The sequence below is a fragment of the Coenobita brevimanus genome, chromosome 19 (genome assembly GCF_032717465.1).
Source record: "Coenobita brevimanus isolate Jiangsu-jjx chromosome 19, ASM3271746v2, whole genome shotgun sequence".
Taxonomy (NCBI): domain Eukaryota; kingdom Metazoa; phylum Arthropoda; class Malacostraca; order Decapoda; family Coenobitidae; genus Coenobita; species Coenobita brevimanus.
The window spans coordinates 3,447,220-3,469,418 of record NC_136972.1 but is presented as its reverse complement, the minus strand read 5'-3'; the positions used below and the strand labels follow the sequence as shown (position 1 = coordinate 3,469,418).

The window sequence follows — 22,199 nt, the reverse complement described above, 5'->3', positions numbered from 1 at the left end:
AGGAGCTTGGCTACCTGTTGGACCACAAGATGATTGAGCCCTGTCAGAGCGAGTGGAGTTCTCCTGTCACTCTAGTCCCTAAGCCAGGTGGGTCACAGCGGCTTTGCATTGACTACAGACGTGTTAATCAGATAACCAAAACAGACACTTACCCTCTCCCTCGCGTGGAAGTTTGCATAGACAAGATCGGAAAGGCTAGGTACATAAGTAAGTTTGATTTGTTAAAGGGATACTGGCAAGTACCTATGACTGAACGTGCTAGGGAGATCTCATGTTTTGTAACACTAGGAAAGACTTTTGCATGTTCTGTAATGCCATATGGTATGAAGAATGCACCAGCCACATTTCAGAAGCTCATGAATGTTGTAACAGAGGGTTTGGCAGGGTGTGTTGTTTATATTGATGATGTATTAATCTTCAGTGACAACTGGAAAGATCACCTATGCCATATCAGTAAATTTCTTGAGCGTGTGGTTCAGGCTAATCCTGTAGCTAATTTGTCAGAGTGTGAGTTTGGTCAAGCTAAAGTTCAGTACCTTGGGTACGTAATTGGTGATGGACATGTTGCACCACCAGCAGCTAAGGTTCAGATTATAAGTGATTTTCCCAGACCTAAAAGTAGGAAAGAGCTACGAAGATTTTTGGGAATGGTGGGTTATTACAGGAGATTTGTTCTTAACTTTTCAATTCTTGTATCGCCATTTACAGACCTACTGAAAAAGGGAGTTAAATTTGTCTGGACCGATAACTGTGAATCCTCTTTCAACAACCTTACAGCTATTCTATTAAGTCAGCCAGTGCTCGCTACTCCAAATTTTGCTAAGCCTTTTAAGATGGCTGTTGATGCAAGTGATACAGGAGCTGGGGCTGTTTTGCTGCAAGAGGATGATCAGGGTATTGAACACCCTGTATCTTATTACAGTAAGACGTTCACTCCACCTCAAAAGAACTACTCAACTATTGAGAAAGAGCTTTTGGCCTTGATTTTGGGTTTACAGCATTTTTCATTTTATTTGTGTTCTGGTTTTGACCCCATAGTCATTTATACCGATCATAACCCACTGAAATTCCTTAGTAGGTTTAAAGATAAAAATCAGAGATTGACAAGGTCGAGTCTACTTCTTCAGGAGTATTCATTAGACAAACAACATGTCAAGGGGAAAGAAAATGTTATTGCAGATTGCTTATCTAGACTTTAGACAGATTGTTTTAGAGTAATAAGAAATTTCCTTTGTAAATTTCTTTTTCTTTGTGGGGAGGTGTTACATAGCCTATGATTTCATCATCCTTTGAGTAATTCTAACGTACAGTATGTTGCATGTTTGATCACTAGCGTGTTCTACCTCACTCCCCCCTTCTACCCTTATAGTAAAGTAAGTCGTTCTTTCTGTTGTTCAGAGCAGGAGTGTCAACTCTTTGTCCCCTCTGGCTTCATTTGCGCGTCCTTCTTACAAGTTGTATCAAGCTCTGCCGGCCCCTATATAATGAGCTCAGTCTCTGCATTATTGCCACTTAGATCTACTCCTCATTTTGTTCACATCTCTGTCCTCCCCTGTACAGTTGTTATTATTGTGAGTGCTCAGGAAGTCTCCAACCATCTAGCAGCTGTGTAATTTGAGTATAAGTGTTATTGCATTTTTTCTTGTACTGTGTAGCATAAGGTGTTAATTCTTAGGCCTAGTAAGGTTTTTGTGATTAATGTGGAGTTTCGTGTCAGCCATTGTTCATAATATTTCGTATCTGTAATAATATATCTTGCAATCACTGAGTATTATCTGGTATTGTCATTTTATCAGGGCTGACTTAGATAAATTTACTCATGCTAATTTCGTGTTAATAGAGGCTATTGCAGTTAACCATATATTAAACCTGTTTTTGCCATTACATTATCCTTATGAGTCCTGAATGTTTTGTTGATAGTTTGAGTATTAAACTTTAACTTGTAATTTTACCTAACTCTTTTGTTTTGAACCTGGAACTTTACGGGACAGTAATGATTTTTAGTATTCTCACTTAAAGTGTACATTATCTTTCTCTGTTCCGTAACAATATATATATATATATATATATATATATATATATATATATATATATATATATATATATATATATATATATATATATATATATATATTTAAAACCATAGAACGAGAGATTGGCGTGATAGTTGAAAAGGAAATAGATAAATAGATAGACAGTCAGACAAATAGACAGGGGTAGGGAAATGGGTAATTCTGTAAGGAGAGAGAGAGAGAGAGAGAGAGAGAGAGAGAGGCAGACAGACAGACAGACAGACAGACACACACACACACAGAGACAGAGACATAGACACAGACACAGACAGACAGACACAGACAGAAAGACAGACAGAAAGAAAAACAGAGAGGCAGACAGACAGGCAGAAAGACAGGCAGAAAGAGATAAATAGACAGGCAGACAGACAGACTGACAGATAACAGAGGGAACATATCAGTTTCCATGTTTTCTCTGAATTCACTGCAGAAAAGTCGACATCTACTTTATTTATCTATATATTATTTTATTTGTATGTGTGTGTGTGTGTGTGTGTGTGTGTGTGTGTGTGTTCACTTAGTGATTCAACAGTATCATTGTGCTTCCGTATCTTCGCTATGTTTTCCTTCTTTCATTTTGTTACCAGTCTCCGATGCATTCCCTCCATCATTATGTTAACTTATAGCCATTGTGGTAGCGTGCCTCCATACATTCGTTGTGTGTCCTTGCCCTCACAGTACTCTTCTCGTACCTCTTTACTTCCTTGACTTCACCGTAATGCCATACCCCTGTACTTCGCCACCTCCAGCGTGTTTCTATAACTTTGTGTTATCAATTCTTCAGTCATTCTCGACAATACGATGCAATGATATATTTAAAAGAATCCTTCAGAACTACACGTAAAACCGTACCTAAACGAAGGGTAAGGATAAAGGTAGGGACGGACGCCATGAGGCGTATAGCCGCGGAATTCTTCTCCGTACCTGGGTTTTCGTCCAATATCCTTGGATACAAGGCCACTGCATCATCCAGGGTACCACAGTTACCTCCCCTAGTTGTTACCCTAGGTACTGATTTTACTTACCAGCCCACAGAAAGTGTATGGACACCTGACTCGAGTGACGTCAGCTGCTGGCACTAGGATTCGAACCCTGGCTCTAATGGGTCGGCAGGTTCAGTCAGTTAAGCTAAACACTCCGTCACCGTGGAAGTGTAAAAGCCAAAGTGCAAGAATAAAGACAGAGCGACAGCCATTAGCAGTTCTTACCTCTTGATAAAGTGGTGGGCAGGTAACTTTATCAAGACTGTAAGGAAACATACTGTATATGAACAAAACGGGTACTGTGTGTAGGGCCACTCTCTCTCTCTCTCTCTCTCTCTCTCTCTCTCTCTCTCCTGACAAATTGCTAGTGGTAGCAGAAAATTCAGCTCTTCAAAAAAAATCTCGAGGAGGCAACTTGCCTACCTTTCCCCTACTAGTTACGTCACTGATCAAAACACTACGAATGATTTACTTTACACACAGACATGAGGATCACACTTTGGCTTAGTCCTGCCACCTAATTGTTCACAAAGTTAGATTTTTATTTTTTTATTTTTTTTGCTCTTCTCTGACTCTTATCGCTTCAACTAATGTGGTTCAGATCAGATCAAAACTTTCTAAGACGAATTTTCCTTTCAACTTTTGACTTCTCGTCGTGACCTTTGATCTTTCACTGGTTGTTTTCAAACTCGGATCCTGTTATTCGTATTATCCACCAATTCTGTTCTAAACCCGAAAATAAATAAATAAGTTGACCTTGGCTCTTGATTTATTGTACAGAAAGAAAGGGGGAGGGGTTACTGCAAGTCTTACCCCCGACCCTCCCACGAAGTTTTGTTAACATCGGATAGAAAGTGAGTTATTTGGTTAGCAATTACACGAGTCGAAATTTGTCCTTGCTTTGCGACCTTGGCGTTTAACGGATTAATCTCAAAATTGGATCATCAAGGTCTTGCCTCATCTTATGCCCTTCCTTCAAATTTGACCACAATAGAAGATAAAAACTGTGGAACACACACACACACACACACACACACACACACACACACACACACACACACACACACACACACACACACACGCATGCACGCACGCGACGCTAAAAACATAAGGCTACAAAGCACTTGCACAAATAAGAACCGTTTCTGGACAGTTAACACCACCACCACCAGCACCAGTACCACCATTCTCATCGCACCACTACAGTACCACCACAGCTACCACCATAACTACCACCACCACCATCAACACAGCTACTATCAAACACCACGACCAAAACCACAGCTACCACCATTACCATCATCATCACAGCTACCACCACCACAACCACCACGTAAGCTACCACCACCACGGCTACCACCACCACGGCTACCACCACCATCCCATTTACCACCACCATCATCACCATCCCAGTCACCACCACCGCAACGATGATCATTACAGCTGCCACCACTACCATTACAGCTACCACCACTGTCATCCAAGCTACCACCACCACCATCACCACAGCTACCACCGCCACCACCACCACGACAGTTACCGCCGTTTCTGTTGAATAAAATCGTCTCTTCCTTGCATCAATGAAAGAATAAACATAGGAGTACTGATGTACAACCCCCCTCCCACTCTCTCTCTCTCTCTCTCTCTCTCTCTTTTCAATTTTGTATGAAACTCCACGGAAATGCCCCGCCGCCTCTTGCAGGTGCGCATACTGTAACAACAATGGGGACAATTATTATAAGCCAAAACACTCCCTCAGAAGATATTAATTGACATCATATTGAAACTGATTCATCTGGGACCCAGTTTCAGGCATCAGGATATGTTTCATCAAAATCCCTCTTCCAATTCCGACCACACACACACACACACACACACACACACACACACACACACACACACACACACACACACACACACACACACACACACACACACACACACACACACACACACACACACACACACACACACAGGATTATCACAATGATCTTGTCATGGAATCAATAGCATTATCAGCAAATGTGCCTACGACACAAAGTAGGGTGTAATATTTACTCATCTAGCGACTGTGTCAACCTTTAACAAAATCTCGGTATATTGTACAAATGATGGAAGTAATTAAATTAAACATGGAAAAATGTTTTGTTCTTATCGTGGACAAAACCATGCGATGAAAATTATATAATAAAAATGTAATTAAATCAGACTGGGAGAGTGACCTTGGAGTTATGGCTATCAACCTTAGGCCAAGGCAACAGTGTTTTACCGCAAGGAACAATATAGGCTCTGAGATTCTTCACGAAGCATAAGCAATAGGACATCTAAAGTAATGCAGCCACATTTTCCGGCGTCAAGAAGGCCACATTTTAACTACGCATACAGTGTTGGTTTCTGAACTATAGAATGGATATAAGTTCTTTTAAAACTGTACAGAGCAAAATGATAATAATGATACATGATATTCGGAACATTTTATTTCAAGGCACGTTAAAAAAAATTTATTATGCACTTACTAGAAAGGCGTAGAATAAGAGGAGCATTAATTGAGGTGCTGAAATGGACGAAAGTATTAATATGGGAAAATATTAGCATAATACCAAAAGTGGGCAAATAAAGCAGAAATCGAACTATTGGTTTCTGCCAAGACAAATTCGGTTTTCGTACGGAGGTAGGCAGGAACAATTTTGTCAGAGTAGTGGATGAGGACTTATGCTGGTGTACCTAGTGATATAATTGCTGCCCCGGCCACTGAGAGTTGCAGGCATATGCTAGGTAAGGATACGACAGGTAAGAGATGGATATCAAAATTGTCCAGGTTACTGATTCTATATTTTTCCTTTGCAGGTTTCACTACGATAGTCTCTTTTTCTCCTCTCACGCTTTCCTATAAAATTTCCACATCAGTTTATCTATATGAGTGGTATTTCTGCATTTTCTCCCCTCTGTTCGGCTGGAGGGTTTGGTGGATGAAGGCAATCCTTCTTTACTGTCCTTGCTTTATTCTAGTAATTTAGTCAGCCTCTTGTAGGAGCTGCCTGTCATGGGTCAACAGTCATACTGCAGTTATCATGTCTTCTACTGTTCTTAATTTCCCATATTCCTCTCAATACTTTCAATTCCTTGTGATAAGTTGGAGACTGAAATGGATTTGAAGTCTTTATACAGGGTGTCCAGCAATTTTTAAAAGAATCTTCAGGAGTTTTTGCTAGGGCTAATTTTGATTTTTTTTTTTATCGCCCTGCGTCAGCTTCTCAGCAACTCCAGAGCTGCAGATATTGATGACCTTATGGACAATAGTGGTTTCCATCATATTTGACCCATAAGGTCATCAGTACTATTAGCTTTATATGCTTGGAAATTTGAAATTTGTTTTTATGTGGCATGTTTAAATCAAAATTAGCCTCAGAATAACAACCATAAGTTTCACGACATTCTCCCGGGACACCTTGTAGTTACTTCAGTCCCTGGCGATAAGGTGGAAGTCTAGAGAACGGGCACATCTGAATAGGTTATATTTGGCTTTATTGTTGGCAGGATGAGTGATGTGCCCCTTGGAGAGGATAGCACCGGTGAAACTAAAGGAACCGTAACTGGTAATGGTGTGCTGGCCCAGACTGATCACAGCATGGTCAACTACAGGGTCCTCGTCACCTGTATCATGGAAGAAAAAGAACTGTATTCGTACTGGCTTAGTACGCTTTCAAGCACCTTAAGAAAGGAATAAATTAAAGTATTAGTAGGGATGGAAGTAAAGGGATGAGAAGAAAAATACAGATCAAAGATTGCCAGCATTCCCAAGGGATTGCTCACACAGCCACAAAAACACTCATATACTTCCGTCTATACTGCCATAATGAATTCTGACCATAAAAGAAGAGAGGATTCCAAAATTTTGTTTCTATGGATTGACCTTTGACCCCATAAAGTGGACCAAGGATAAAGAAAAAGAATCTAGGGTAATTTACACAAGAAACAATACTATCTAATATGAAGGGAATTGGTGAAGTAGTAAAGAAATGACACCAAAGTGTAAATTGTTTGAAGCACGAAAGATGAAACAGCAGGTACAGTAACTGGTCACTCTAGCGTGGACTTCTAAAAAGAAGAAAGGAGGAAAGGAAGTACCTCTTCCTGTAATACATAAGGGAAGTAAGGATGAAATACAATTACGGGTACAGATGGAACGAAAGGAGCGAGAAAGAAAGAAATACAGACCTAGGAAAAAATTTAAAAAATATAAACAAGGAACATATTAAGCCCTGCATGCCTGGGATCTACTGTAGCTCACCCGCCTGAACCACCGCTCAGGGACATCTCTCAGCAAGTCGTCTTTTCCACAGACAACTTGTACCCCTCCAGAAGAGTAGAACACATCACACAAATTTAGCAAATATAGTTCATAATCCGTGTAGTACAATATGAGCATGGAGATATCTAGGAAGTTGAATACTAAGTTAGCTCGAAAGTGTTTTATTTATCAAAGTCCACTGCAGGCATGGAGCTCGCGAGGGGTGGCATTACTTAACCATTAGGATTATCATAACCATCTAGTAACTATGAACTAAGCATGGTAGTTAACTATGCAATATTTTCAAGTATGAATTTAGATCCGATGCATAAAGTTATCATCTCTCGTATGTAACGATCATTACCAATGCCTTTACTCTTACATAGCCTATTATTATTTATGTTCATTAGCTGATCTTCAAAAAACACAGAGATACCTATAAAATTATCACTCATTTCAAAAATACTTGTTTTCAGTCATTTATCACACATTACTATATCCTCGCTATCCGTTTCACTCTCAGTGCATTTGATAAACTCACAGCACATCAGTTACAGTACTTGTGTACTTCATCATTCTTCCCAGTAATTTTTTTTTTTTTTTACACTACTGCATAAATGAGGATAAGTAGCTCTTGTCAAAATCTAAATCACAACAGAACACTCACATCACACTCTCCACTGCTCTTACATATCCCCTCCCCTCCCCGGTTGACCACCAATGTCTGTGTTAGTCTTGCATGTAACACCAACAGTGTCCTCTGATTCCATATTTTCCTCTCTATCTGCCTCAAGTACTCTCCCTTCATCACAAACCTTATTAGTTAAATTGGCAAGCTCCTGAGCTATTTCATTCTCGTCAGCATTCGACAGCAGTTTACGATATGGGAACGACTAGTAGTGGGAAACATTCATGTAACAGTCCAATTCAAAAGCACACATGTCCCTTTGGCTGGGTGGGCTTTGGATGCTTTGGACCCCTTTAGAGATACTAGATACCACCAGGCTGCCTGAATGTGGCACCACTCAAACATGGTTATGAAATGAAAGAATGAACATGTACCACGCCAGAAACATGGCTGCTTCCTTCCTAGAATGTAAATGTACTACCCCTGGCTCATGGGGTTTAAAACTATAAACAGAATTAATGTACATATACATACCTGCCAGTACGACATCAGGATCCTTCAGTACCTCCCTGCACCACTTCATGTCGTCACTCACCACCAAAAACACAGGGCGCGGTACCCTGTTGACCAGGTACAGGCTGATACTTAACTTTGAATAGCATGTAACATCTTAGAAAAACATTTTTAATTCTTTCAAAATAGGTTATACACTAAAAATTTTATTTCAAAAATTGTAGGTCGTAAACCTCACTCATGGCCATAAACACTACCACATGGTCATCAACGCCACTAGTCACACACATCACCTCATTGCCATAAACACCACCACAAATGCAATAAGCACCATCTCATATCTGTAAACATTACCATCAATTTCTCATTCATCATCCAATCCCACGTTGCCCCATGAGAAGCGTAGGAACCCGAGGGCAGGCAAGTTGGTCCTGACATTTAAGATGAGAGTGACCAGCCTCACTCATCCCTGAGTGGCATTACGTGAGCAATAAACCCCAACTACCCCTTGGATATAAACCTTCACCGGCTCAATCCGACCGGAGTGCCGTAATTACCCACTAAACCACCAGGCATCAAAATTTGGTTATATGGTTACCACCCTGCGTAGTAAATGGTTTCCTGGTGTACAGGAAACCATTTGGCTTGTCACTCAGTGTAAAGTCAGCCACAGACGGAAGGAAGAGGAAAAAATGAAGGAAAGAAAGACAGAAGAAGGAATGTAAAGTCACCCATAGGTAGAAGGACGAGGAAAGAACAAAGGAAAGAAGGACAGAAGAGAATGGAAGAAAAGAAGGGTGGAGGAGAGGAAAGGGCCGACACCCGAGAGCAGCACTACATTGAGTGGATGGTGAGCGCCCCATAACCATAAACCTCACTCCAAGGCCAAAACCCTACCATATGACCATACACACTACCACATGACCATCAACATCATTTCAATGCCATAGACATCACCACATAGCCATAAAAACCATCAAATTATCATTAACAAAGCACAAGGACACAACCACTATACTCCATGGCATTGATGTGTGAAATTTCCTCAGTATCAAGAAAATGAATCACTTCTCAGTTGACAGAATCAGTCATCGTTTATCTTTTTCATTCATATGCTTACAAAGACCATAACAGAAGAAAGAGTTTGAAAAAAAGGTGTATACATGAGGACTGAAGAGGACCTGCATTTAAGTCACTGAAGTTTGGAAATTTAAAAAAATAGAGAATTTGGCTACCGAATTTTATCATTATGGGGAAATGGAAATTAAGCCTGATCACAACACAACTTATGATGTTCAGACTTTGAATTGCTGGGGTATTGCTCATCATTCAGTACCAAACTTCTTGGGATCTTAACTTTCTCTTGAGACATTTACAACAAGAAAGAGGAAGCAGAGAAGCGACCAGGTGACAGACAGGAATAGAAACCTTCTCAATTCATGGGTACAAAGAAGAACGTGCCTCGAAAGATGGAGTAACGACAAAATGAAAGGAATGAATATCAATCAAAAGAGTGTCATACTATTCACTCACTGGGTCTCAGTAATCCTTAAATTTCCTGTGGGTTCTCGCGCTCTTTGGATGTTACTCACGCTCCTCTAAGCCTCCCTTCTCCCAGCCTCCCTCTTCCGCCCCTGAGAACCATCGGTCTAATGTAACACCAAGTATCACATTTCACTTTGATGACATATTTCAACACATTCGTTCTAATATTGTTATTTACAGACCATTCTGACCAGTTCAGAGAAGATTTCTGGTAATGGAGGGATTGGTGATGGCAATACCTAAACCCTCTAGTTCAAAATTCTCTTCTGAGGTTAATATAACTGTCCTTAGTTAGCATCAGTAAAGTTTAAAATTTCATCAGATTGAAGGGATGAGCGCTTGGGAAAGAGTTTATTGCAGCACGTCTGTTGTAACCTGACAGAGATACCTAACCCATTTTAGCTCAGCTGGTGGCCACATGTAGTCAGACTGGTCGACCTCCATCTACTAGTAACCAAGGATACTCCATTCGAAACTCATAACTAATTATCATAAAACTTCCTGCATCCAAAATTCAGTATTCAACTTGTGGAAGTGACCCAGTCCCATCAGGTGATAACAACACCTGCTATCATCACTTACCTCTGCCTGAAGAATTCAAATGCACGCTGAAAGTATCGGTACTCGAGAGGTGGCATCTGGTAGACAGCTTTCATGAACCAGATGTAGTCGTTTCTTCGGACGTGGACGGTCACCAGGGTAGAATCACGACGCGAGAGGTCGAAATTTGGCAAGGCTTTGGCAATGCTTTTCGTAGCCTTTTCCAGCACCTCCTCTTTGTAGACCAGGACTCTTCGCAGCAGGTCACGATGATGCAGAAAGAGGTCGTAAGGGAAAGGGAATTTTACATAGTAGGCTTTTCGAAGAAGAGGTCCCCTCACGATGCCATCTTTACTTTTCTTAGCCATTGCCACACCTGCTTGGTACAACTGACGATACAGGTGCTCATACCTGAGGAAGCATTAATATATATCTCATTTTTATTCTTGCTAACTCCAGGAGATCATATTCAGCTTGGCAGAGACTTGTCGAGCTGGGAAGGTTACGTAGTGTATTTATTAATCATTCACTGAGAACGTCGTTCACTAAGATAAAAAAAAAAATTACTTGGATGTAGTAGGGCATAACAAAAGAATACATCACTGATTTCATGGACAAATTATTTTTAGGCAGTTGTATTTTTAGCTCTTATACTTAATCAGGTTTCAATATTAAGTATGTGGGACTTATAACTTAAGGCCGTAATCTACAGAAGGTGGTGCAGGAGGCTTCGTTGCAGCTCTTACTTAGCGATTTATTTTATATATTATATCTTACCTTTCTCTTCCACGATATTTATGTCGTTTTGCTTTGGAAATAATTTACCCCCGTAACCAGCCAGAGAATACCAAACATGTACCATGGACAATAAGTTGCTAAGGAAGTGGTGCTACGAAGTCTGTCATTCAGATTACTGCACTTATTGTGGTATTCTAAATGCCTTTGGACATTTCATAGCACATCTCCGAGGTTCTTAACAAGCTGTTGACACAAACAATGCCGAAATTAACGACATGTAAGTAACAGATAAGACAGTGATAAGATTTAATATGCAAACAATAGATCGCTGTGGGTGAGGTGTAGCGAAGTGTCCTATGCCACCCAGAACACGTCCCTAAGGTTCAGGAAGCCCAAGGCCAATGATACAGCACCTGATGAACGTAGTTTCTGCACCAAAGCAGTCTGCGTTTACAACAGGAAGGCTAACGTTCCTCAGTACTTTAGACAATCGGTCGTGCAAGTTCTGCGTGACAGCCACCTGGGAAGAAAATGAGCGTAAAACGAAGTATAATTAAACACGAAAAGTACTGGGTCTAGCACTGATGATATAACAGAAGAGTACTGAATAAGCAGCAGAACTGAGAGAGAGAGAAAGAGAGAGAGAGAGAGAGAGAGAGAGAGAGAGAGACAGACAGACAGACAGACAGACAGACAGAATGATGTGGAGCGTGCAATAAATGGAAGGTAGGTCGGGAGTAATCACTGGAGAACCGACTGATAGGAACCCGATTTGCTCATGATTATAAAGTTTCCCTTTGTACTTGAACTTAACCAAAAATTGTCATCCCTTCATCTTAAAGCCGAGCTGTGACATAGATTAACACGAGAATGTGATTCTAATCGCTTGTTTTTTGGGGGGAGGGGAGGGGGGGAGGGTTAGGGGGAAGGATGTAGAACCATAGTACTATATTATTTTGCTATTAAGTCAAGTGAAATCAGCCGTAAAGGGACGAAAACTTGGGCTAAATTATGGCAATACAACTACAATGATGTTAATGATTTATCTCACCATTCACCACTGATGCAATGAAGGAGGCCATCACATTTTTTTGTGGAATCATTATCAGTGCTTCCAAGCAAATCACCTATTGCAGACATCATCATCATCTGACTTTTTTCCTACCTAAGGATCGAGTGAGGTAGGATTCTGAAACAGGAATATAGAAAGTTTGAAAGTGGGAGAATGGTCATCAGGTTGCTCAGTGAAATGGATCACACAGTGTTTCACCTACATTCAAGCTCCCGGATGCCTGGGTCCACTTCGCTAGTGTAATCATCTGCACATTTTTTTTTTCTTTATAAGATACGGGTTACATACACTTGAAAGACAGAGCCAAACACCTGCCACAGTATCAACAATCCATAACACTGAGCAACCTTTTTGGTCACTAAATTCACCTCTTCTTTTCCCAGCACTATTCATATTACTCAAAACTCACACGATGTGTTTCACACATTCGCCTTATCTGTCACAATCATTAAGAACTTTATGCTAACGTTTGGTCGCCTATCCAGCAATATCTTTCATAAACACCGCTACAGAAAATGGCGACTCGCTTTGTCTACTGATAGATCTTTTCAGCCACAAGCACCATTGAATACTGAATGAAGGTTTGTAACAAAATTAGCTACATTTATCGCAAACACTGAAAGTACTGGGGATACACTCGGTAGTTACAACTACTCATGCTGTTGACGTATTTTATGTGTAAGCTTGTATCTGTGCAGTATCTACTCCAATAAGTTAACCATTTTTACACTAATTTTAAACACGCAATCAATGGGGTCCAGTACCTGACCTACCATGATTAGCCTACATTGTTTACTGTCCTCTGAGAGTGAGGTTTGGCTGCCACCTACGACGACTTCATTAGTGAAGTGTGGATACGCTGGTGGCTGAATTATGTAAACATATACAGTAAGTCAGTGTGTTCTTGTAAACATAATGTCTAGTGGATAAGTGGTTGATCATATGATTCATCATATCAGCTGCAAATACTACAGAATACTAGGACTACGTTTAGTCAGCTTCCTCATCTAATTTATTACAAACACCGCTGGGAAACGTCTGACCTCTTGTCTCCGTTCATTTAATGACGTGAGAGAGAGAGAGAGAGAGAGAGAGAGAGAGAGAGACAGACAGACAGACAGACAGACAGACAGAGACAGAGACAGAGAGTGAGAGTAATCCTTACCCTCACGCCAAATAAATGGCGAAGGAGATACAAGCTAGCGTACTGAGAAATCTGGTTACCAAGGCGCCCTCCATCTTTCACCAGTACGTAAGGAGCGTTGCATTCTGTGGCAAAAACAGACTGACTGTAGCAAACATATATATACCTAAGCTGCTTTCTCCCAAAAAAAGGGAGGTAGCTGAGACAGGACGACACACTCCCAATTTACTCATCCACACACACACACATTTACTCGCACTTAGCCCCAATCGGAGAAGGGACAGATCCTCACCGCACCACACCCCACAAGAGTCAGCTGCACAGTGCAATCGGCTACGTCTGCAGCAATTTTGACAGCAGAGCTGGTATACCCCTGCCACATCACAGAGGCGTACCCAGAAAGTTCACAAGGGGGTGGGGGGGCGGGAGAAAGATGTCTATAGATTCTTGAAAAGATGGTGGGAGGTGAGCGAAGCGAGCCTCTGCAGCTGGGGGGTCCAGGGGGGGGGGGCGCTGTGAGTCCCCTAGGGAAATTTTTGAAAATTGCCTCCTTTTAGGGGCTTTCTGAGGCCTAGGAAGGTATTTATTGGGATATTTAGATGATTACTCATTACAGTGAAAATGGCGAAAAATATAGCAAGAAAATTATTTTGTCTGAAATAGAAGATTTGTAATGATCCTTATGGAATAAAAGAACAATAATGCATCTGGAAGTCTCATCATCTCTCCCTCTCTCTCTCTCTCTTTCTCTTCTCTGTCTGTCTGTCTGTCTGTCTGTCTCTCTCTCTCTCTCTCTCTCTCTCTCTCTCTCTCTCTCTCTTTATTTATTTATTTTTATTTATTTTATTTATTTTTATTTATTTTTATTTACACATTTATTTGTTTTTAAATGTTTACAATTTTTTTTTTTTGCCCAATACGATTTCAAGACCGTCAAAAGGGAGCACCAGCCTCCTCCCCTCCCCCCCCTTCGCTACGCCTCTGCCAGATCATTATGGATCCACCCCCCTACCCGCACCTCAGACCAAATGCAAGACAATATCCCGTTGGCACCGCGTCACCATTTACTCACTCACCATCACGTGCAACCACACTTCCTTCCTCAACAGACATCCCTCTCGCATCTTACGCTCTCTTCACACTGTTCATCCATTCTATTCCTCTCAGCCTTATACCCCTCACATCCGATCCAGTTATCTTTTCCACCAATCGCTCATTATCCATTCTCTCCATATGCCCAAACCATCGCAACACCCTCTGCTCAACCCGTCCAGCCATCTCCCGCACAAATCCAGTTCTCCTTCACACTTCAACATTTATGACTCGGTCCATATGCGTCACTCCACACGTACTCCTCAGACACCTCATCTCCATTACATTCAAACTTTTCTTCTCTGCTACACCCATATTCCATGTTTCAGCCACATATAACGCAGTCGGTACCATTACACCCTCATACAGCCTTCTCTCTACATCCATTCTAAGCGAACGACATCTAAACACTTTTTTCATTCCTCCCAGTACCTTTCCTAATTCATTCACTCTAAACTTCACCTCAACATCTATTCTTCCATCCACAGCAACATGTGACCCTAAATACCTAAAACACTCTACCTCCTCATGCAGCTTACCATTCAAAACTATATTCATCCTCCTACCATCTACCAACCTCGTACACTTCATCAGTTTACTCTTATTCTCATCTATTCTCAATTTCCTCGTTTTACACACCCTTCCAAAATCCTCTCTCTCTCTCTCTCTCTCTCTCTCTCTCTCTCTCTCTCTCTCTCTCTCTCTCTCTCTCTCTCGATCTATTTGTCCAGCTATCTATCTATCCATCTATATATATGTATACAGATAGATAGATATAGAGTAGATATAGATATAGAATAGATATAGGTGTATATCTATCTATCTATCATCCAATCCTACATTGCCCCATGAGGAGCGTAGGAGCCCGGGGCTAGGCAGTTGGTCCCGACATTTAAGATGAGAGCGACCAGCCTCACTCATCCCTGAGTGGCATTACATGAGCAATCAACCCTAACCATCCCTTGGATATAAATCTTCATCAGCTCAATCCAACTGGAGCGCAATAATTACCCATTAAACCACCAGGTGCCAAAATTTGGTTATATGGTTACCACCCAGCGTAGTAAATGGTTTCATGGTGTACAGGAAACCATTTGGCTTGTCATTCAGTGTAGAGTCACCCACAGGCAGAAGGAAGAGGAAAGAATGAAGGAATGAAAGACAGAAGAGGGAGTGTAAAGTTACCCATAGGCAGAAGGACAAGGAAAGAATGAACGAAAGGAAGACAGAAGGAAAGAGGGATGCAGGAGAGGAAAGAGTAGACACCCGAGAGCAGCTCTATATCGAGTGAGTGGATGGTGAGCGCCCCTACCTACCACATATATATATATATATATATATATATATATATATATATATATATAGATATATATATATATATATATATATATATATATTTTTTGCCAGCCGCCTCAATCCCGTTTGGGGTGGCCACAAACAAATCGCCTCCAAGTCGCCCTGTCCCCCGCAATTTCACTGCCCTGCTCCCAACTCACACACCCCTCTCTCATATACCCCTCCACCCCATCCCTCCATCTCATCCTCGGCCTCCCCCTCCCTCTTCCCCCCTCCACCTCACTCACATACACTCTCTTCGTCAGTCTTTCACCCTCCATCCTCTCCACATGGCCAAACCACCTCAGTGTGTTCCTCATAAGGCTTCCTATCACATCCACATCCACACCACAACGCTCCTTTATATCCTCATTCGTCAGCCTGTCTCTCCACATGACTCCACAGGCTCCTCTTAAATAACTCATTTCCACTGCTCTCACTCTTGACTTGTGTCCTTCCAACAATGACCTAGCTTCACTTCCGTACGTTAGAGCTGGTATCACAATACTGTCATGCAGTAACATTTTCACTTCCATGCTCACTTCCCTGTTTCTTATGACTGCTTTCAAAGAACCAGCAACCTTTCTTCCCTGCTGTACCCTTTCAAGCACTTCACCCTCCAAACCTCCATCCTTACTCATCACACTAGCCAAGTACTTAAACGTACTCACATTTTCCAATTCCTCACCATCCAACCTCGCTGTACATTCACTGACTTCACCTCTCTCAAAGACCATCACTTTACTCTTCCCTACATTCACCTTTAGATTCCGTTTCTTACACACTCTCTCAAACTCATCCACCAAGCCTTGCAGCTCCCCTTCGTCTTCACTCAACAACACAGTATCATCTGCAAACAACAGTACAGGGAGTTTCCAAACACTACCCTCTCTCACCAGGGCCACTCCAACATCCACTACCCTACCTTGTACCTCTTTTATTACCCCATCCATGTACAGATTGAACAACCATGGAGACATGACACATCCCTGTTTCAAACCAACTTTCAAAGAGAAAAATTCACTTAGTTCACCATCCACACGCACTGCAGCCTTCGCAGCATCGTACATACTCTTCACAGCATTCAACAACTTCCCATCTACTCCATATATTCTTAACACTTTCCACAATCCTTGTCTATCCACCCTGTCATATGCTTTCTCCAAATCCATGAAAGCAGCATACAACTTCTTTCTCTTCTCTAGAAACTTTTCCACTAAAGATCTAAGAATGAATATCTGATCTACACAACCTCTTCCCTTCTTAAAGCCTCCCTGTTCTTCTCCAACTAATTTCTCTGTTCTTTCTCTAACTCCGTCTATAAGTATCCTACCATACACTTTTCCTATTATACTAAGAAGGCAAATGCCCCTATGATTACCACACACTTCTTTTTCCCCTTTTCCTTTGTACAAGGGAATAATTATACCTGACTTCCAATCCTCCGGGACTCTACCTTCCTCCCAGGCCAATCTGCACATCTTCCACATCCATTCTACTACTATCTCTCCCCCATGCTTCAGCATTTCACCACACACTCCATCAATTCCTGGGGCTTTCCCCAATTTAACTTTCTTCATTCCTTCCACAACTTCTATCCTACTGATTTCTTCCTGTCTTCTCACCTCTCTCCCAGCCATTCCCCAGCCACATATACTCGCATTACTTCCATCCTCTACGTTCAACAATTCCTTAAAGTGTTCTCTCCATCTGCTCACTTTTTCTCCCTTCTCCACTAGTAATCTACCATTTTTATCTTTCACTCTCCTGCTAACTTCACTTCCACCCTGTCTTACTCTTTTCACCTCTCTCCAGAACATTTTCTTACAGTCCCTCCACTTTACACTCAAATTCCTTCCAAATTCCTCATCCACTCTCTTCTTACTCTCTCTTACTAATCTTTTCACCTCTCTCTTTCTTTCCACATATAACTCTCTCTTCCGCCTCTCAACTTCTTCCACGCCCCTATTTCTCATCCATTCATTGTATGCTTTCTTCTTTTGTGCCACAGCCTGTCTCACCTCTTCAGTCCACCACTCTGTTCCTTGCACTCTCCTCCGTCTTCTCTTCCTTCCACACACCACATCCCATGCTGCACATATTTCTTCTGTAAATATCTTAAACACACCTTCCACGTCTCCCATCTGCTCCAATTCATATTTGCCCAATCTTTCCTCCACTTTTCTCTTATACTCTGCCTTTTTCTCATCTTCTTGTAACCTTTCCACTATCCCTTGCAACTACTCCTTCCTCTCGTCTTTCCCTTCTTCTATTCCTCCATCTTACTTGCATTCTAATTCTGGCCACCACCAAGTAGTGGTCAGAAAGTCCACTCCCCCAACCTCTCTCTCTCTCTCTCTCTCTCTCTCTCTCTCTCTCTCTCTCTATATATATATATATATATATATATATATTTATATATTTATATATATATACATATATATATATATATATATATATATATATATATATATATATATATATATATATATATATATTTGTGTGTGTGTGTGTGTGTGTGTGTGTGTGTGTGTATCATCAACCATTGCAAGTTCACTGCTGAACAGAGGCCTCCCGCATCCTTTTCCACGAATTCCTTGACTGCAAATCTCTGCCATGTTTTGCCTGCAAACTACTCCGTCTCATCTGTCCACCTCCTGTCTGGCCTTCTTCTGCTACGCTTACAGCTTCTTGAAGCCCAGTCAGGCAAGCATCTCCTTCATCGGTTAACCCTTATTCTTGCTACATGACCTGCCCACCTCCATTTCTGCTCTTTTATAACATCTATTGTATATTTGACTTCTGTGTGCTCTCTCACCCAAGTTGATCTTTTCCTGTCGCTTAAAGATATTCCCAACAATAACCTTTCCCTTGCTCTTTGAGAACAGATTAGTTGATTTTCCATCGATTTTGTCGGTTTCCAGGTCACATCCGAACTTCATGTCTGGGATTATACATTCGTTATATACCGTACTTTTCTTTTCATACATATTGGCAAGCTACTTTTCATAATGTCTCAATGTTTGCCGAAAGCTTTCCATTCAACTGTAATGTGTCATTTTATTTAGCTATCTTGGTCTTTCGTTACTTTTAGTACTGTATTTACCCCAAGTTATTATACTCCTCGACTTCATCAGGAATTTCTTTGCTTATTCTGATGACGCTCTTTGGTGTATTTGGATTAAATATTACTTTAGTTTACACTGGTACATCTTTAGCCCTACTTTGAGACTTTCACTATTCAAGCCATATACCATTTCTTGCAATGTCTCTGCTGTTTCTGAGATCATGACAATGTCATCTGCAAACCTCAAATGGTTTAGCTTTTCTCCATCTATATCTACTTTGTTCTCTCGGTCTAACTTTCTGAAAATACTTTCTGGGAATGCTGTAAATATTTTTGGTGAAATTGTATCTCCCTGACGCAAGCCCATCCCAGTTTTAGTTTTTCCCTAGCTTTTATGCAATTCAACAGTAGCAATTCCCTCTTTATAAAAGGTTTCAAACAGTTTTACAAAGTCCTCGTTCACTTCTAGTTCCCGGAAAAAAAATATGATTGCTATGTGCTCCACAGAGTTGATAGCCTTTTCATAATCAACAAAACATGAGCGCCATGGTTTATTAAATTCTGTATTTTTTCTCAATTAGCTGATTCATACTGTGTAGATGATCAGTAGTCGAATACCCACTTCGGCATCCTGCCTGTTCCCGAGGTATGTTTTCTTCCAAATTTATTGTTATTCTTTTCGTGGGGACTTTAATGAAGAGTTTATAAATGACTAGTAATAAGCCAGTCGGTTGATAGTTACTGAGATCATTTGAGTCTGCTTTTCTGTAATGCAAATTAACTATTGCATTATACCATGTTTAGGATTTTTCTTCTTCTTTATATACTGAGTAAATAAGTGGCCGAGCTTGTTTGTACTTCTACTCCTGGCTCCGACAGCAAATCTGGTACAATTCCATTTTCTCCTAGGACCTTCTCTCTTTCCATACTTCTAAGAGAAATGTCTACTTGTGGTGTTACCTCAGGTACTTCGCTTGTGTTAGCTGCAAAATTAGCGATTGATACTATTGTTTTTGACGGTTACAGTTCTTTGTAAAATTCTTCGACTCTCTTCACCATCCTACCTCTGCATGTAATTGCTTCACCGTTTTTGTCGTTCAGTGATATACAGTAATTTGTTGCTTTCATAGTGTCTTTTTACTTCGGCCGTGTTTCAGACTTCTCCATTTTGATGGTTTCGTTGGTCAGATATATGTTTCTGTTTCTTTCTTCTTCTCTCTGTCTCTTGTTGATAACCTTATTTAATTCCACTCTTTCTATTTCATCTCTCTTTGCTTTTACTTTAATTTCATTTCTTCTCTTCATGGGCTCGTGGGTCTTTTCTGATGACTTGTTGGCTTTGTTTGTATTTGCTTTCCCTACTAATTCCAATGATTCTAGTAACATTTTTGTTCGTCTATTTTACTGTATATATATGTAAATATATATATATATATATATATATATATATATATATATATATATATATATATATATATATATATATATATATATATATATATATATATATACATGTATATATATTTATACACAAGGTGCTTCCCAAAAGTTCCAGTAATTTGAATATTGTAGGAAAATTAGTTACCTTACCTCCTAGTTCTCACTGTCGCCTTTGAAGTGGTCCCCTCAGGCATATATACAATGGTCCCAGTGTTTATTCAGTGAGTCCATGCATCCCTGGAAGGCTTCAGGCATGATGGTCTTGAGCACCTCCTGTGATTCTGTCTGGATCTCCTCAGTCGAATCAAACTGATGCCCTTTCAGTCGTAATTTCAGCTTGAGAAACAGGAAAAAGTCGCAGGGGGCAAGGTCAGGTGAACAGGGTGGGTCGGGGATGACGACCATGTTAGTGGAAGCCAGGAACTGCTGGACAACAATTGATGTGTGAGCGAGGGCGTTGTCATGATGCAGGACCCAGTCCTTATTCTTCCACTGTTCTGGACGTTTGCGATGGATGTTCTTCCTCAGACTCTGCAAAACTTCAAAATAAAACTTTCCGCAGACAGATTGGCCAGGTGGGACGAATTCCTTGTGAACAATCCCTTGGATATCGAAGAAAACTATCAACATCGACTTCACATTCTTGCGAACTTGATGCGCTTTTTTTGGCCTTGGTGAATTGGGAGACTTCCATTGCGATGACTGCTGCTTTGTCTCCAGGTCATAACCACAAACATGATTCATCACCAGTTATGACCTTGGAGATGATGCTGGCGTCATCCCTGACTTGATTCTTGAGCTCCCTACAAACTGCAACGCGGTGTGCCTTCTGCTCGTCACTCAGCAGTCTTGGCACAAATATGGCAGCGATGCGTCTAAAGCCCAACATATCAGACAAAATGCATTGCACATTTCCATACGACAGGCCAGCGATATCACAAACATCATGGACAGTTCGTCTACGATCTGCAAGGATAGCCTGACAAATATATCCGACAATTTATGGTGTTGCTGCCGTTAACGGTCGTCCAGAACAGTCATCTTCGACGGACGTTCATCCTTCCTTGAACTGCATATACCAGAAAAATTTTCTGCTTTGGGACATGGCATTGTCACCAAAGGCTTGCTGAAGCAACTGGTGAGTTTCAGCAGCCGTCTTGTCGATCTTGAAGCAGAACTTGATGCAGATTCTTTGTTCCATGAGGTCCGCCACTGCAAAACTCTCAAACCACCTACACACCATATTACAATAGTAAAAATAGCTCAACAACACGTTCACTCACAGACACGTCCAGGGCCACACTGATGCACAAGGGGTGGTGCTGACTACCACTAGCGGCAAAAGGCAAAACTGCAAACGGTTGGCTCCCCTGTTCAAATTACTGGAATTTTAGGGTAGCACCTCATGTATATATATATATATATATATATATATATATATATATATATATATATATATATATATATATATATATATATATATATATATACATCATCATCAGCCATTACAAGTCCACTGCTGAACAAAGGCCTCCCCCAACCTTCTCCATGAATTCCTTGATTGAGCCAATCTTTGCCACGTTTTCCCTGCAAATTTCTCTATCTCATCTGTCCACCTCCTGTCTGGCCATTTTCTGCTTGGCTTACAATCTCTTGGTGTCCAGTCAGTCAGCCTCTTGCTCCATCGGTTATCCCTTATTCTTGCTACATGGCCGGCCCCCATCCGTTTCTGTTCTTTT

At 41.0% G+C, this 22,199-nt stretch overlaps 1 protein-coding gene across 1 annotated transcript; it reads right to left on the bottom strand.

Moving 5' to 3' along the window:
- Positions 1 to 6,515: 6,515 nt before the first annotated feature.
- Positions 6,516 to 21,349, bottom strand: LOC145391611 (galactoside alpha-(1,2)-fucosyltransferase 1-like). The gene is made up of 5 exons (XM_080266154.1): positions 21,218 to 21,349; positions 11,724 to 11,830; positions 10,615 to 10,983; positions 8,509 to 8,594; positions 6,516 to 6,709 (listed from the first exon to the last, which is right to left on the bottom strand). Exons 1-5 carry the CDS (start codon positions 21,347 to 21,349, stop codon positions 6,516 to 6,518), a joined length of 888 nt encoding a protein of 295 aa, XP_080122280.1.
- Between the last annotated feature and the right edge of the window lie 850 nt (positions 21,350 to 22,199).